Raw genomic sequence first — 15,731 nt, forward strand, 5'->3', positions numbered from 1 at the left:
AAAATTTCAGAAGTTGACATTAACAATTTAGGATTTCCTTTTTTCGCGGGGGTTGAAGTCTACTCTACCTTCCATACACATAATGCTTAGTCAAGATGATAATGGAAAGAAAACTTAACATGTTAAATTTCCATAGTAAATTGTTGCCATGTTTAAGTTTAAGCATTCTACGTCAAAAATGTGACGTAGGAAGTGGCGCCCTCAATAATTTTCTGCAATTTCTTGTCGGACTATACCTAATACTTTGTTGCTGTCACTAAATGAAATAATACATAGTACAGTCAGCGTCGTATAGTAGGTAGCATCCAAAGTATTCATAGTTCGGTACGCCATACAAATAATATGGTGTACCGAAATATTTGAATACTTTGGATGCTACCTATTATAATGAAGCTGACTGTACCATTAGTACCTAAAACAGCATAACAGTAAGAAAAGCAATCTAGCTTCTTGAAGAGGCTTGTAATGATAACTAAATACTTTCTTGATTTAACACATTTTATTTCAAAATGTAACAGTATATCTTACAACTATATTTACACCTTACTAAAGTAGCTACCGTCAGTCTACACATCGATCTGTATGGAGGAGTCCCACGCCTTAGCGTTGACTTGTTTAAGCGTGGCTCGGAGCGCCGTGCCGGGGCCGAGCGCCACGGTGAGCGGGAAGCGCTCGCCTTGCGGCCGCGCGTATAGCGCGTGGAGCGTTTGTTCCCAACGCTGCGGGGACGCTGCGTGTTTCGCTAGCGTTTTTCGTACCTGAGGACAAAATAAATAAATACTGGACTAGAATAAATCTGAGTACATTAGTAATGGGCGCCATCAGAGGACTATTGTATATCTACTGCTAGGTTTCACTAGTATAATATAAATTAAAGTTTGGCATTTACAGCTGACGCTACTTTAACTCTAGGCGCTTAAGTCTCGCACTATTTCAATGCTTCTTTCAATACATTAGTAACTAGTGGCTCTGTGAGCTGTAGACCTCGCGAGCAGAGCTTGAAATAACATGGTGCTAAGAGCTTTAAATACACCGTGTTTTTTTTGATTTCCGTTAATTTCAAGGGTGCATTCCTGAGCTTAAATCAAGTAACTTTCTCAAAGACACCGATGTTCTAATTAAGTCCATTTCGGAAATAATCCATAATTGTTTTTTTTACTATAAGGCCTCTACAAGCGTGTACACTTGCCTTAGGGCCGGCTTACATATTGATTAGTGTTTAGAATGAGTTCATACATTTGCTACTAAACTTAAGTACAATCTCGGTCGATTGATGTACGAAATGACATTGATATGTCACAGATTTCAATTGTTTGGTTGAGTTAAATGTAATGCCCGTGTTACAACAACGCTATATGCTACATTTAATTACTTTTTAAACAAAAAAAAAACAAAAAAGAAAACAAAAAAAAATTTTTTTTTTGAAAATTAACTATGCCATTTAGTTCTTATAAACGTACTTAACTATACCCCGAAGTTAACGGAATTCAATAAAAACACGGTGTATAGTAAATTAAAGAAAAACAATACGAAATTTATGTGTAAAAAAATACAAAAAGTTATAATATCCCAGCATACAATTACTGGGGATCGAACCCAGACCCTCTGTGCAAACAGAAAAAGCGAACGTTTACAAACTGAGCCAAATAGTTCTTAGATGGGTTGACGAAATTTAGCTACTCCTTCTCAAATTAAAATTAGTTAAAATTAAATATCTAAATACCGCCTAAACCAGCGATAATTTTTTTCTGCATTTTTTGCTATTAACTCTGTAAACATGTCTCAAAAAGAAAAAAGTCTTATGATATCGATACGACTATTTGTTTAGGCGCCAGGTATCACGACTCCGCCATTTTTAAAAATTTCCAAAAACCGGATTGACAAAAAAATTTTATTTAGTCATAAAATTCGGTCACAAAATTTCACGAGAATCGGTTAAGAATTGCGACCTGTAGAGGAGAACATCCGGACATACGAAAGCAAAATGCCCGAGTCAAAACGTAGACCTTCGCTTCGCTTCGGTCAATAAGCGTCATAAAAAGAGTATTGTTTATTTACCTGTTAGGTTTCACTAATAACATAAATGAAACTCACCGCTCTAGCGTCGCTATAAGGTTTGGCATCCACAGCGGACACCACTTTAACTCTAGGCGCCTCCACCTCACAAGACATTAGCGCTTCTTTCAGTATATTAGTAACGGGCGCCATCAGAGGAGTATGGAAGGCGCCGGCCGCACCAGCGACGCGCGCTGAACGCCGAATGCCGAATTCTGCGCCGCGTTTTTCGAGGAATTTTAAAGCTTCTTCATCGCCGCCGACTACCTTGTTTTAAAACAAAAGAAATAATAAAAACATGGATTATCATTTAGGATATATGGCCCGGTTGCACCAGACCGTCAGAAATCGTAAAGTCGTTCACAAAATTTGCGTTCATCAGTCTATTGGTTGCAAATTGGTTGTGGTTGATGAACAGAACTTAAATAGATCAAAACTTAAAATATATTTTTTTATGACATAGGAGTCAAACGAGCAGACGGATCGCCTGATGGTAAGCGATTACCGCCGCCCATGGACACAAATTACAAGAAATCTTTATGGACCGCGAGCCACGAACAGATTTCCATGACCAATCACCTTCCCGGCGATAACTCGTATATTGGTTAAGGGCTATGTATGATGATCCCCCATGGACGTCAGCTGGCGCTCCGTTGGTGGGTTGAGGAATGGCAGCCACTGAAACATGTATATAAATAGAATAATTTTTTTCATCGCCTCCCGTTTCATACTTTGTCAGAAGATAGTTTATTAGATGTTATTATAAATAAAAAAACCGTCAGGAGCAAGGGCCCAACGTTTTCTGTTCTCTTTCACGGCGCAGCAACTAGTATCATTTCTCTCTCCTCGCTCTTTTAAAAATGCCGTTTGTCAAAAAGGGACAACCATACTGTTGACAAGATGAACTTCAAATCAAGTGTTGCCTTTCTTGATGCGCCCAGGCTGTATATGTGTGCGTAAAAGCGTATATGTGTGCTCTTTTAGGGATGTGAAAAGTCGATTTTAATCATGTTATATATCGATAGACGCTACACAGCGGAACGAAATAGAGATTAATTGAAGCTTCAATATCTTCGTTAAACATAAACATAATTGAAATGCTAATGGATAATGAATATATTATAATATAATAATATAATTCAATTATTGCGGAACACCTATTTTAGGAGGTATTTATGTATTTTAATTAAATATCCGAACTTTCCCTTGGTTCCCTGCTGGGGCGTGACTATAAAATTGTGATCTGATAACCACAATAAAGAATAAAAGCGTTTTTGTTCATTTTAGGTATCGTTAAGCCTTTGAAGTAAAATTAAAATTGCAAGAAATGTCGATAGTTTATCGATATGACTTTATCGACATGGCTACAGCAAGGTGGGCCACATTGTTAATCGTACACTAAACAAAAGTGGCAACAGTGACAGCTCGCTGAGACACCGTCTTTATATATTATAAGTCTATGGTCAGGAGCTATGATAATATTGATAATGCTACACCACAATAAAAAAAGTCTATACATTTACTTATGTCGTCTTTAGAATTGTGGAACTAAAGTAAATTAACAGTATTGAGTTAATTATTTTATTTTAAATAGGTAGGTACAAACATCGTGAGGAAACCGGACTAATCCACATAAGGCCTAGTTTCCTCTCTGGGTTGGAAGGTCAAATGGCAGTCGACTAGTGCCTACGCCAATTCTTAGGATTAGTTGACAAGCGGACCCCAGGCTCCCATGAGCCGTGGGAAAATGGCAGGATAGCACGAGAAAGATGACGATGAGGTAGGTACAGACTTTACAGTCTTTATTCCTAGAGTTTTGTAGGAACCATAGACACAGTGTACTGACCAGTGTAATCCTTATTGCAATATAATATGGTTGTAGTTTGTTAAGTCATTCTCATAGGAATTACCTTGCAGTGTGGGTATAAATAGTTGGCAACCTGACACACAGGGTCGGACAGGCCCTGTGTTTCAGCATGCTCTCTTGCGCGGAGCATTGCGTGGGGCAGGTTAGCGTCAGCGGCCAGCCATACTGTTAGCAAAGCCTGCGGACAAATTTGACACGATTATTAATTATTATTATTATAGCTTTATTTGCTCAGTGCTTTACGTTATTTTATGTTAGATTGGCTGCACTTTTGATTGCATTGATCCCTGCTGGGTGAAAGCCTCCTATTTACCCTTCCATTTCTTTCTGTTTTTTGCTGTTTCCATCCAGTACTTTCCAGCTAGTTGTATCATGTCGTCTGCCCATCGTTTTTGAGGTTTTCCTCGACCTTATTAATAGTTTTTCTTTAAGTAAGTAAAGAATTTATTCCATCAGCCAATATGGGAAGTCATTATATTTGGTTTATACTAGTCATCAGCAAATAAGCTTAGAATAAAATTTAAAAGTGGAAAGATTTACTGTCTTTGGTGAGACTTGAACTCACGACCGCTGGATCACCATCCCAGTGCTCTGCCATCTGAGCTATCAGGATCTCATCCATGGACAGCAAATATTTCCACTCAATAGATTATAAGTCAAAAATAGAAACAGGGCTAGCTCTGGCGTCTACCCGAGTACCTGAAAATGGTAATTTAGAGTTAAGGTAGACGCGGTATATAAGCATGTTTTATCCGTGCTTTTAATCTTTACCATACCTGAGGACGTTCCTTCGCCGCGGCCGCCATAGCGGTCTGCCGTATCTCGGCCAGCCGCAGCGCGCGCTCCAGCGGCAGCGCGCCCGCCCACGCGAGCGCCGCGAGCTCCCCGAGCGAGAACCCCGCCGCCGCCCGCGCGCGCCCCAGCGCCGCCGGCCGCGTGTCGCGCAGCGCCTCCAGCGCGGCCAGGGACGTCACCACGATGGCCGGCTGGCAGCGCGCGTTCAGCTCGTCCGCTGGGCCTTCGGTGCACACGCGCCAGACATCCCATCTGTAAAAAAGAAATCATTCTAATAGATCAATAAAATTGAATATAATAGGGGATATTACTACAATGTTCTGCCGCCAGAGTGCAGCACTAGCTCTTCTAGTAAACCATAGATTAACTTATACATACTGTGCCTTAAACTATTTTTAGACAAGTTTTCACAGACAATAATATATGATATTGATGCATCAAGGCGGTTTGTTAACAAGGGACACGCGAAAATCGACATTTAGCTATCTGCCTCTTTATCGCTCGAATATGCAAGAGTGATAGAGAGCTTAGAATAAATTTAAAAGTGGAAAAATTACTGACCTGGGCGGGTCCTGAACTCACGGCCTCCGGATCGACACTCCAGTTGCTCCGCCATCCATGGCTGGTGGCTACCAAGACCCCATCCGTAGCCAGCAAATCTTTCCACCATATTACGGGTCAAGGGGACCCTTAGCGACATCTACCGTGAGTTCAGGTCTCGCCCAGGACAGTAATTTTTCCACTTTTAAATTTATTCTAAGCTTAATAGCATCGTTCACAGACGTTTCTGCTTGTTAAAAATTAAAATTAGTGACAGAGAGGTTAGATAACAAAATTTCGATTTTTCTTATTTCGCGGTAGACCCCCACATTGTGACGGATAGTGGTAGTAGCACCTCCTCCTTCGCGTAATATCCCCTATTGTCTAAAGACATTTATTTTTCAATTCACCTAATAACAATTATAGTTAGAATAACTTTATTCAAGCAATAAATATATTCATAAAATTAATTACACTTCTATTATGCATGATGCAACTCTTACCCTCTTCTAATAGTAGACTGCTAATTGTCACAGGCTTGGTTTTGCAAATATCTTTTAAAAATTAAATTTGCCAGCATGTTGTACATGCAAATTTAAGCAATAAAAGTCAGGTCATAAAATTCTGTTGGTTAACATAACATATTATGCTTTAAAATACATTTCCAGTGTTGAGGAGATGGTACGCACTTCAGTATTTTTGAAGCAAGTTCGTAAAGGTCTCTTGCAGCAGGCAAGTGCGCTAACTTGCGGCCCATGCCAACGCGCTGCGAGCCTTGTCCCGGGAACAGAAGCACCGTAGTATCTGCAGGCTCGACCCGTCGTACCGGCGCCTCAGGACCGCGGCGCGCATAAGGTTGCGTGGCCCATCGCAATTCGCCCTCGCCCTGCGCAGCCGGCTCCCCGTACGTCGCAGCGCCGTCAAGTAGCCGCTTTAGGGGACTGTCGTCACCGCTGGCCAGGCCTCGGCGGAGTGAGCCAGCGCTCCATACCCGCCTCGCACAGAGCATCCGTACGATACAAACTTAACCTAAAAGTAGAATCACAGTTGTTATCGTGTTATTTCGATAAATATGGTTAATTCGTAACTGGATGATTTATTACAATAGATAAATATTATTCATATAAAAAGCTAAAACCTTAATTTACCGTGGTATTTGTAGAGAAAACTTCATAAAACTTTTGCACAAACATTCACCCTTCTAAGTTCTGACAGCTTTGAGGCGTTTTTTTAACTTTTTTTTGTTAGTTCACTCAAACGCATCTCAAACGGCAGATTTGTAATTATTCGCACATTTTACATCACTATTTGATGACTATTTGAGTTCAATTTATTTGACATACATTTGTTTATTTTTTCGGGCGGTTTTAAACGTAAGCGGAACTTATTCGTCGCCTGGCGATGCTGTCATCTACCATTGTCTAAATTTTGTGATGTGATTTGTAGGTAATCTCCGAGATTCTTTTCTCCAGTATTATTTTTCTGCCCCGATTCTTATCACATTTACGAGCTAAGCGTCTGGCGAGACTACGCTCTAAAATAAATAAGGGTTTTAAACAGGTGCAAAGCGCCTAGTTTACAGTTCCGAGTTCATTACCACCGGACACAGCTTTCCCTCAAAGGTAAACCACGTTTTAACCATATCTTGTAAAATGCAGTTACGTGGCATTAGATGCACAACAATCGGAATTTGTCCGGGAACGTGTTATACGTTACTTTTATTTGTTCGTAATGTCTGTCACAGTTAAGCACAGAGTCGAAGTGACAATGGTCTGACCAAAGCTATGCTATTTGTTTGATTGCAGATGGCTCGCGGACAGCAGAAGATCCAGTCGCAGGCGAAGGCGGCGGAGAAACAGTCGAAGATGAAGAAGCAGCAGGGGCACAGCGCCACCGACCAGAAGAAGGCCGCGCAAAAGGCTCTCGTACACGTCTGTGTGCTATGCAAGGTAACTTTCACTACTTCTCTAGAAATCACTACACCTTATAAAACAAAGTCCCGCGCTGCGTCTGTCTGTTTGTTCGCGATAAACTCAAAAACAACTGAAAAGATTTTCATGCAGTTTTCACCTATCAATAGAGTGATTCTTGAGGAAGGTTTTGGTGTACAATTTGTTAACCCGTGCGAAGCTAGTAATGTCTAAGGCTGACGAGGTTGTACAGATGGACCCTCACCAGCAGTTTATGCACTAGCTGCCCTGCTGCTTAAAGAAAGGTATTCCATTGCAATTTCAATCATTTCCAGACAAATTAAAATTGTACTTTAAAATAACTGATTAGTCTTTCAATCTTTTTTTTTATTCCATTTCAATCCTGCAAGCTTTGACAATTATCTGGAAATTAAGTATTTTTAATAAATAATCCCTCGATTTAATAAAATCTTATGTATTTATTTATATGTATTTATTTGTATGTACATATTTATTTTATAACATCTTGAGGTGGTCTTGTCTGTCTCTTCACAAATACTAGAACTTCTAATTGTGAATAACTAACTTACAATCTAGAAGTTATTATTTAGTATTGCAATATGTGAAAGCAGATAAAACCACAAAGAGTGTGCCATAGCCTATAAAATTTATTTACAAACATTAATAATACATATTCTCAAGTCATTATCTTGTTTACCTTTTAATGCCTACTGTTATCTTGTAATAAAGACTACTTAGTAATTCCTCAACCTCTGGTAATTAGGATAATTATCTATTATCTCAAATGTAATAAACTTTATTTTGTGGATCTAATAAAATGGGTTAATGGGATTTATTTGTTAATCTGTCTACTATACATACTTAGATGGTAGCATGCTTTAATTAAAATTATATTATATTATTATTATTTATATGTATTGTTGTTGTTGTTATATTATATTATATCCATTGTTTTAAAGAGGCCTTTAAATTATATTCTTAAACAATGCGGAGATTGGCTTTCCAATCTTTCCATTTCTCCATGAGCTATAAAGAAAATGGCTCAAATGTCTGAAAATTAGCTAACCTAGTTATTAATTAGGAATTAAGTCATATGGGTGCCCTGCCCCTATTAAAAAGTTACCCAGGAGACATGATCATGACAATTCAAATTGAGAAATTATTTATGAGTGACCAAAATTCATCCACCCAAATGTTAAACCAAAAAGATTACACAAGTATTATCAATTTAATTGACAATGGAATAGTGTCAGTAATGTCATTATGATATTATTATAATGAAATATAAACAAGTGAGCTCAGAATATTTGTTCAGGCTGTTTGTAATGGCAATTTGTGAATATTTATTATTCTGGCAGCTGTGTTATGTTATTGGATGTTATTAATGATATTTACATAGACTATTAATGACATTAATCTTTCTAAGACTCCAGAACTTCGGAGCATTAAAATATAGCTGGTCAAGCAGATCTTGTCAGTAGAAAAAGGCGCGAAATTCAAATTTTCTATGAGACGATATCCCTTCGTGCTTACATTTTTCGAATTTGCCGCCTTTTTCTACTGACAAGATCTGCATGACCAGCTATAATAATATACCTTATTCACCTTATTGCAGCATTTCGCAAACTATGGGTCGCAACCCATTGGTGGGTGGGTTTTTATTAGGTGGGCCGTAGCCCAGTCAACTCTTTGGGAACCACTGCCTTATTGTAATTGAAAAAGGAAAAAATATGTATACCTATTGATAAATTTAATGTCCTCTGGCTCCCCTCCCTTTACCATCACATACACCTTTCCCAGTTGACAAGATATGAATTTTGATTGTAAATTATTTTTTTTTTAAATTTTACATTTCATTTCCAGGCTCAGATGCCAGACCCAAAAACCTACAAGCAGCACTTCGAGAATAAGCATCCCAAGAACGAGCTCCCCGAAGACCTAAAGGCCATCTAACACTGCATTTCTCAGCATTTAGTTTTAAAACACTTATTTAATTCTTAAGATTTGTAAAAAATATTTGTTACCGTCTAGACAAACTTCACTCGTATTTGTTCTCGTACAATGTACATGACTCGAGCCAAGCCCCCAGCTCCCGGCTAGAATAAATTATACAATCTTTTTTTATGAGAATTTTATTTAAAAATTACATGCAACATGACATCTTAACCTTTTAACCGCATTGACATAGATATCTAGGGACTGGCTTAACGGGCAATAATAATGAGGCATGACAGGGGCCAGTACAGCGTTGTGACACCGCTACAACGCGATTGGTTGATGAGTTCGCATCACGCGCGCTATTGGTCGCAACTAGTTGCGTTAGACTGCACGATTGGCTGGAATTCGTGAGTAACACCGCTGAACTAGTACCATTTTTAGGGTTCCGTACCCAAAGGGTAAAACGGGACCCTATTACTAAGACTTCGCTGTCCGTCCGTCCGTCCGTCCGTCCGTCCGTCCGTCCGTCCGTCCGTCCGTCCGTCCGTCCGTCCGTCTGTCACCAGGCTGTATCTCACGAACCGTGATAGCTAGACAGTTGAAATTTTCACAGATGATGTATTTCTGTTGCCGCTATAACAACAAATACTAAAAACAGAATAAAATAAAGATTTAAATGGGGCTCCCATACAACAAACGTGATTTTTGGCCAAAGTTAAGCAACGTCGGGAGTGGTCAGTATTTGGATGGGTGACCGTTTTTTTTTTTTGCTTTTTTTTGTTTTTTTTTTTTGCATTATGCTACGGAACCCTTCGTGCGCGAGTCCGACTCGCACTTGCCCGGTTTTTTAGTGCCCGTAAGGCCAGTCCATAAATATCTATGTCAATGTTTAACCGCCATAGAATTTCTCATCGAGCGTCCTCGTGTCGCCAGCGGGACGAAGTTTTGTCTTGAAGACCGCGGCAAAATTAGCCCGATTTTGTATGTCTTATATATCAGTCTACGGCGGTTAAAAGGTTGATTTATTTACTAAAACGAGACTTAATCGAGTCTAAATGTAAATAAGTTTGAAAGTGTTCGTTTTTCGTACTCGCACTTCTTATCAGCAAATTCGTCACACTCATTTAATACCTACGTAGAAACATGGAAAGGTATTGCTTTACGTCAAGAGACTTCACAGCGTTAACTTGAACAATTGAACGTGCATAAACTTTATTAGCATTATTAATGTATTTGTATTAGAACGACTTAAGTTTCACCAATCTGGCATTAACAACATTTGCTATGAAGATGCACTGTTTTTGCTTTGGCTATAATGGTGGTTCACAAAGTACCGACAGCTGAAGGCGTATAAACGTCTCATGGTGATGTTTTTAGGCAAAAGTAAAGTGTGCGAGGAAGAATTTTAATCTAAACAAAATGTGTATGGGTGGTATTCTACCTGTCCAATCTCAGTGCGTCTCACTCTCTCATTATGCAAATTGTGAGACAAAATACATATTGGACCAAGATATTGGACAGATGGAATACCACCCTAAGGTGTAAATTATGTGTTTATAATAAAAGCTAAATTTAAAATCCTAATTAAATAACGTTAAATCTATTTACTTTCCAGAAAAAATGTGATGCTCATTGATATAGTTAATAAAAACAAACTGAACCACTAAACATTTATTTATTTCGTTTAGTTTCAAACAGCCAATCACAACAAGGAAAGTGACAGCTTTGGTAGATTTGATTAAATTTAGTTAGGATTTTAAATATAAACACATCAATCAAAAATTACCCATTTGTGTTTACTATTAGACTATTAAAAACATATCAAGCATTTATTATAACAATCATAACTAATACATAGGCAAAGGATTAGATAATACATAGGTAGGGTAGAAAAGGGGTTTCAATCGATGTGTGGAAGGGCGGCACCGTCGTCGAACCCAAGACCGACCGACCCATTAGACTACTAAATATCCCGCCAGCGAGAAAATCTAATAGCAGCTGTAATGCTTCTACTTAAGGTTGCATTTCACTTGGCGATTGGACAACTTGAACGTTGATGTAAAAATAAAAAGTAATAAAAGGTTCGAATTAATAAAATTATACTTTATGCTTATAAATACATTGAAGGTAAGTAAACAAATCATGATTTATATCTATACAGGTAACTGTGGTAAATCAGGCATTTTTCATTAAATTAAATTATTATTACTACCTATTACAACAATGGCAGTGCACATTTTTCATTTAAAATTGATCAAATGCCATACAACACTTATTTTAATGTTTAATACTAATCCACTGAGGCTTCGATGCCGATAAAATTTGCTTATAAATGGGATCCCAATACTACATTTCACAATTTTGTAACATTATCACACAGAAGATGATTCGCACGCCGGTCCGGTCTGTGAGCGAGACAAAGCGACGTATGTACAAACAGCAACACTTTTAACTTTAGGTTTAAGGGTGTGCCTGCCTCATAAGAAGGCTCAAAGTTACCCAAAGGGCAATGGAGAGGGCTATGCTTGGAGTCTCTCTGCGTGATCGCATCAGAAATGAGGCCATCCGCAGCAGAACCAAAGTAACCGATGTAGCCCTCCGAATCGCTAAACTTAAGTGGCAGTGGGCGGGCACATTGCCCGTAGAACCGATGGCCGTTGGGGCGGAAAGGTTCTCGAGTGGCGACCACGTACCGGAAGGCGCAGCGTGGGTAGACCCCCCACAAGGTGGACTGACGACCTGGTAAAGGTCGCGGGAGTCCGCTGGATGCGGGTGGCGCAAGACCGGTCATTGTGGCACTCTCTGGGGGAGGCCTATGTCCAGCAGTGGACGTCCTCTGGCTTATCATATCTGATGATGATGAATAAGGTTTACCGATGGACAGTTAACGGTGTGGGCGGTGGTACATAACGATCAGAGCTGCATTTAATGTTAAGATCACCTAAGGCAGCTTTAAATAACACACTACAACTATTAAAACCTACATCTTCTCATAAGTCTCTGTATGTCCGCACGTCTTACACACTCTACTATAACTATCGCTGTCCTCGTCATACGTCTCCTCCCCCCACTCATGCGTATGGCCATGTATGGCCTTCCTTCCTTCGAAGAGCGACGAACGGGCCGCCATGCGAAGTTCGCGCAGTTTCCGTTTCGTGCTGGTCTCTTGGGCTTTTTCGCGGCGTTTTTCGCGCGCTTCGTGTTCGGCCTCTAAGGCTTCCTCGCTGCCCCAGACTTCTAGTGCGCGTGCCTCCACCTAGAAAAAAGAAAAAATTAAAAATTAAAAAATTAGTCAAGCCAAGGAAACGACCAAAAAGGTAGTAGAGAACGGATGAGGGCAGTGCATCGGTAGTTGTGCAGATCCTTGAGGGAGGGAGGAAAAATAAAATTGGTCAACTGTCTGAAAATGAGGCAATCCGGTGGAAATGGAGTTCTATTGGCACCCATACACTAACACTGGAACAATGTTACTCAGCCAACTGAGTAGATCAGCGGTCGGCAACCTTTTAGCAGCCAAGGGCCACATCAGATAACGAAGTGGACGCGGGCCGCACTTTGTTAATATTTATGACTTTACACTGATTTAAACTTTCACGATTATTAAACATTATCAGACTACACAACGGGACTTAAAACTTAAATACGCGATTAAGTCCCATATTGTGTAGTCTGCTAATATTTATGACTTTATCAGACATTGTCATTTGTCAATATTACATACAAAATAGCCAGGGAGGCTCGCGGGCCGCTGGTTGCCGACCGCTGGAGTAGATGATGTTATCCTGTTGTCCCTCATCAGATTTCCATAATTCACGGTCCTGCGCGGCCTCCTCCAGCTGCGTCCAGCCAAGTCCAGCTGATGCCTCCTTTTCAACGGGTAGCCTCCGTGGGCGACCTTTACCCCTTTTTCAAGGAATTTGCCGTCAGCCCCTTGATATTGAACTGCGTAGAAATTAGAAATGTGGTAAACTTACCCTTTACCAGGCTAAAGGATATATATTTCCCACATACGGCACTTCAAATATATGTGTTCTATTTTCGATGAGTAAGACTGACATTTGATTAAAAAATAAATGAAACTGATTGTCATTTTTTAAAATGTCAGCCTGGTAAAGGGTTAAGGACCTGTACCTGAGCCCGCAGATAGAGCCGCATGTCGCTGTAGTGAGCCTTGTGTGGGTTGCGACGTCTTATACAGCGCAGCGGCGGCGGCCGCTTATCCAGGTCGCAGTCTTTCAACAGGAACTCCGTCTTGGCCTCCGTGCGGGTTATGAGCGAGTGGGTCTCATCATTCCTGTGAATGATGAGATTGTTAAAGCTAGGAGTGCTGCCATTTGTAATGGACCGTGTAATTGATACACAGTTTCATGACTATATCTTTCTTTTTCTTGCTTTAATAAAAGCATTTTTGAAGTGAAAACTTCTTTAGTGGCGCTGTGCACTTTTTGTGATGGGGAAAAAATGTTAAACTCGCGACAGGTAAGATTCGTAAGACGGACACGTGACCTGATCGAAAAACTGTTACAATGTCATTGAGTTTTTCTTTTTTGATTTAAATGCCATCTAGTGAGTTTCCCTCTAATTATTTGTACAATATAACTCGAGTACTAACAGTGATGTGCTTAGGGGTTTCAAGTAATGCGACGAAATAACGCTAGATGGCGTTAACCTCAATTATACATAGTGCTGCAGACATTTTGCACTAGATGGCGCTGTTATGAATATTTTTGAAGTGAATACTGAGTTTTCACATCTGCCGGCACTCCCAGAGTGCAACCCGTTGTTTTTTTATTAAAAAAATATTCAGCAAGTTGGCCTCAAGCACTCTTTCACAAGTCAACACAACATTTATGGTGGCAAAAATACATAGACGAGACCAAGCTAAGTTGGTAGAATTATGACGTTTAAATAACACTTGCACAGTCTGGGTTATCAAAATCGCTGCCAACTAAGCTTGGTCTAACTAATACTGGTCCCCGGATCTTGGGTCACAAGAAAACTTACTACTATATGGCTATTTAAGATATAAGAGACACTAACTCTATGTAACATGTTAATGAATAATGATGCTAAGTCAAAGTTGGTCCTTGTGGCCTTACTATCTAATGAGTCCTGGAGCATTCGAAGAGGGATTCATTGCTTACCTGCACTCATCACACACGCTGTAGTCGAACGTGTCAAACAGGTAAGACATGGGGAACGGTTTGTCACACTCCAAGCAGTGTGGCTGCTCACTCTCATGGACCACTGGGGCTGGTGCTTGGACCTTCTTGATCTTGGTCTCAGGCTCATCTTCCTCTAGAAGGAAGCCGCCGCCTGTGTCGCGAGCACGGGTGCCAGCTACTGAAGAGGATACCGCTTCTTTAACGCTGCGGGGAAACAAAATTTATTGTTACAACTTCATCAAGTGAAAACATTCTAGACATTTGTTCAGTCAAGTGTAAAAATTTGGGTGTAGACAACTTACTCAAAAATATGTCCCGTTCTTAATACGCTGACATAAGAGCTATGGGACATATTTTTGAGATGATTTGTGCACCAATATTTTTTTACACTTGACTGTACAGTCAGGATGATTGGTTAATAAACTCTGCCTAATCGCAAAGTCATTTTACTACGCAGAATAGGAACACAGCTTATGTGATTACTAACGCAGGATGAAGTTTAATAAGTCGCGCATCGTGCAGAGCGCGTGCCTTCTGCCGCTGTCGCTCTATACGAGCCCGCTGAGCTGCAGTCAGTGTGGTACCCGAACTAGTATCACTGGTGCTGGTGTCGCTGGTATTTGAGGTGTCTCCTGCATTTGTGGGCACATCTGAGTCCACGGGGATATTTTCACTGCGAGGCAGCTCACAGGTGCTCGCCATACCTGACAAGAATAAATTTGATTTAAAAACAACAATATTCTTAACAAATGTTTAAATTATTATTAGCCGGGTCCACATAGAGCGAGCATTCGCGCGATGCTCGCTCTGTGTGGACCCGGATACTCGCTCTGATCATTTATCAAAACAGTTGAACAAATAAAATATATATCAAACTTATAATATATATTTAAGTTATTTTGTCCTAATAATGAAAACTAATCTTCTATGGAGCGTACTTTTTCTTGCAATGTGAGACAGATCGTAGTCAACCATAATTTTATTACTCTCACCAACCGTTAGTTAAATCGTATACGGTTTATTGTTTACCTGGTGTTCTTGATAAAGCAGTGGCTCTATTTTCCTCAGTAACCTGATTTTTGTAAGCACATGTAAATATTTATTTGGCGCCAAGCCAGTTCGATATTAAATTTTACATGCGATGATGCGATGTTGAACCCCACAAAAAATCGAGGTATAGGCTAAACAATTTGAAGATGAAGTACTTGTCATTCACGGCTTCACGGCATGATTTTTTTTTCATTCACGACATGAGCGATCATAAAAAAAAAACAAACAATGAAGCAAAGCCTACGCATATTGACATGGGGGTTCCATAGCAGGCAAAGGGTTCCGATTGAAACAAAATAAATGTAACTTGAAGCAATTACATTTTTTTGTTGCATTGCAATGCAAACAGCAAACTTTGTAAATAGAAAAAAAAGACCAATTTGAAAAAAG

At 39.9% G+C, this 15,731-nt stretch overlaps 3 protein-coding genes across 3 annotated transcripts; 1 reads left to right on the forward strand and 2 right to left on the reverse strand.

The window, feature by feature from the left end:
* Positions 1-480: 480 nt before the first annotated feature.
* LOC134790112 (probable malonyl-CoA-acyl carrier protein transacylase, mitochondrial) lies at positions 481-6,468 on the reverse strand. Its single transcript, XM_063760895.1, has 6 exons — positions 6,406-6,468; positions 5,947-6,286; positions 4,699-4,969; positions 3,966-4,100; positions 2,095-2,322; positions 481-758 (listed from the first exon to the last, which is right to left on the reverse strand). The coding sequence occupies exons 2-6, from the start codon at positions 6,264-6,266 to the stop codon at positions 567-569; spliced, it is 1,146 nt and encodes a 381-aa protein (XP_063616965.1). The 5' UTR covers positions 6,267-6,286; positions 6,406-6,468; the 3' UTR covers positions 481-566.
* A 200-nt stretch (positions 6,469-6,668) lies between these two features.
* LOC134790218 (zinc finger protein 706-like) lies at positions 6,669-9,310 on the forward strand. Its single transcript, XM_063761053.1, has 3 exons — positions 6,669-6,879; positions 7,063-7,206; positions 9,052-9,310. Exons 2-3 carry the CDS (start codon positions 7,063-7,065, stop codon positions 9,139-9,141), a joined length of 234 nt encoding a protein of 77 aa, XP_063617123.1. The 5' UTR covers positions 6,669-6,879; the 3' UTR covers positions 9,142-9,310.
* Positions 9,311-11,201: 1,891 nt separating this feature from the next.
* Positions 11,202-15,450, reverse strand: LOC134790199 (DNA repair protein complementing XP-A cells homolog). Its single transcript, XM_063761030.1, has 5 exons — positions 15,321-15,450; positions 14,779-14,995; positions 14,271-14,495; positions 13,258-13,420; positions 11,202-12,382 (listed from the first exon to the last, which is right to left on the reverse strand). The coding sequence occupies exons 2-5, from the start codon at positions 14,991-14,993 to the stop codon at positions 12,107-12,109; spliced, it is 879 nt and encodes a 292-aa protein (XP_063617100.1). The 5' UTR covers positions 14,994-14,995; positions 15,321-15,450; the 3' UTR covers positions 11,202-12,106.
* Between the last annotated feature and the right edge of the window lie 281 nt (positions 15,451-15,731).

The sequence above is a fragment of the Cydia splendana genome, chromosome 4 (assembly GCF_910591565.1).
Source record: "Cydia splendana chromosome 4, ilCydSple1.2, whole genome shotgun sequence".
Lineage (NCBI taxonomy): Eukaryota > Metazoa > Arthropoda > Insecta > Lepidoptera > Tortricidae > Cydia > Cydia splendana.

What these genes read in the sequence shown, in the direction of transcription:
- LOC134790199 (XM_063761030.1), bottom strand. Translation starts at nt 14,993, where the DNA reads ATGGCGAGCACCTGTGAGCTGCCTCGCAGTGAAAATATCCCCGTGGAC. An exon ending in CTTATTAAACTTCATCCTGC is followed by an intron (nt 14,496 to 14,778) that starts GTTAGTAATCAC and finishes GTTTCCCCGCAG; the next exon opens with CGTTAAAGAAGCGGTATCCT. An exon ending in GGCTCTATCTGCGGGCTCAG is followed by an intron (nt 12,383 to 13,257) that starts GTACAGGTCCTT and finishes TCTTTTTTCTAG; the next exon opens with GTGGAGGCACGCGCACTAGA.
- LOC134790112 (XM_063760895.1), bottom strand. Translation starts at nt 6,266, where the DNA reads ATGCTCTGTGCGAGGCGGGTATGGAGCGCTGGCTCACTCCGCCGAGGC. An exon ending in CTTGCTTCAAAAATACTGAA is followed by an intron (nt 4,970 to 5,946) that starts GTGCGTACCATC and finishes TCTTTTTTACAG; the next exon opens with ATGGGATGTCTGGCGCGTGT. An exon ending in CGGCGAAGGAACGTCCTCAG is followed by an intron (nt 4,101 to 4,698) that starts GTATGGTAAAGA and finishes ATTTGTCCGCAG; the next exon opens with GCTTTGCTAACAGTATGGCT.
- LOC134790218 (XM_063761053.1), top strand. Translation starts at nt 7,063, where the DNA reads ATGGCTCGCGGACAGCAGAAGATCCAGTCGCAGGCGAAGGCGGCGGAG. An exon ending in ACGTCTGTGTGCTATGCAAG is followed by an intron (nt 7,207 to 9,051) that starts GTAACTTTCACT and finishes TTTCATTTCCAG; the next exon opens with GCTCAGATGCCAGACCCAAA.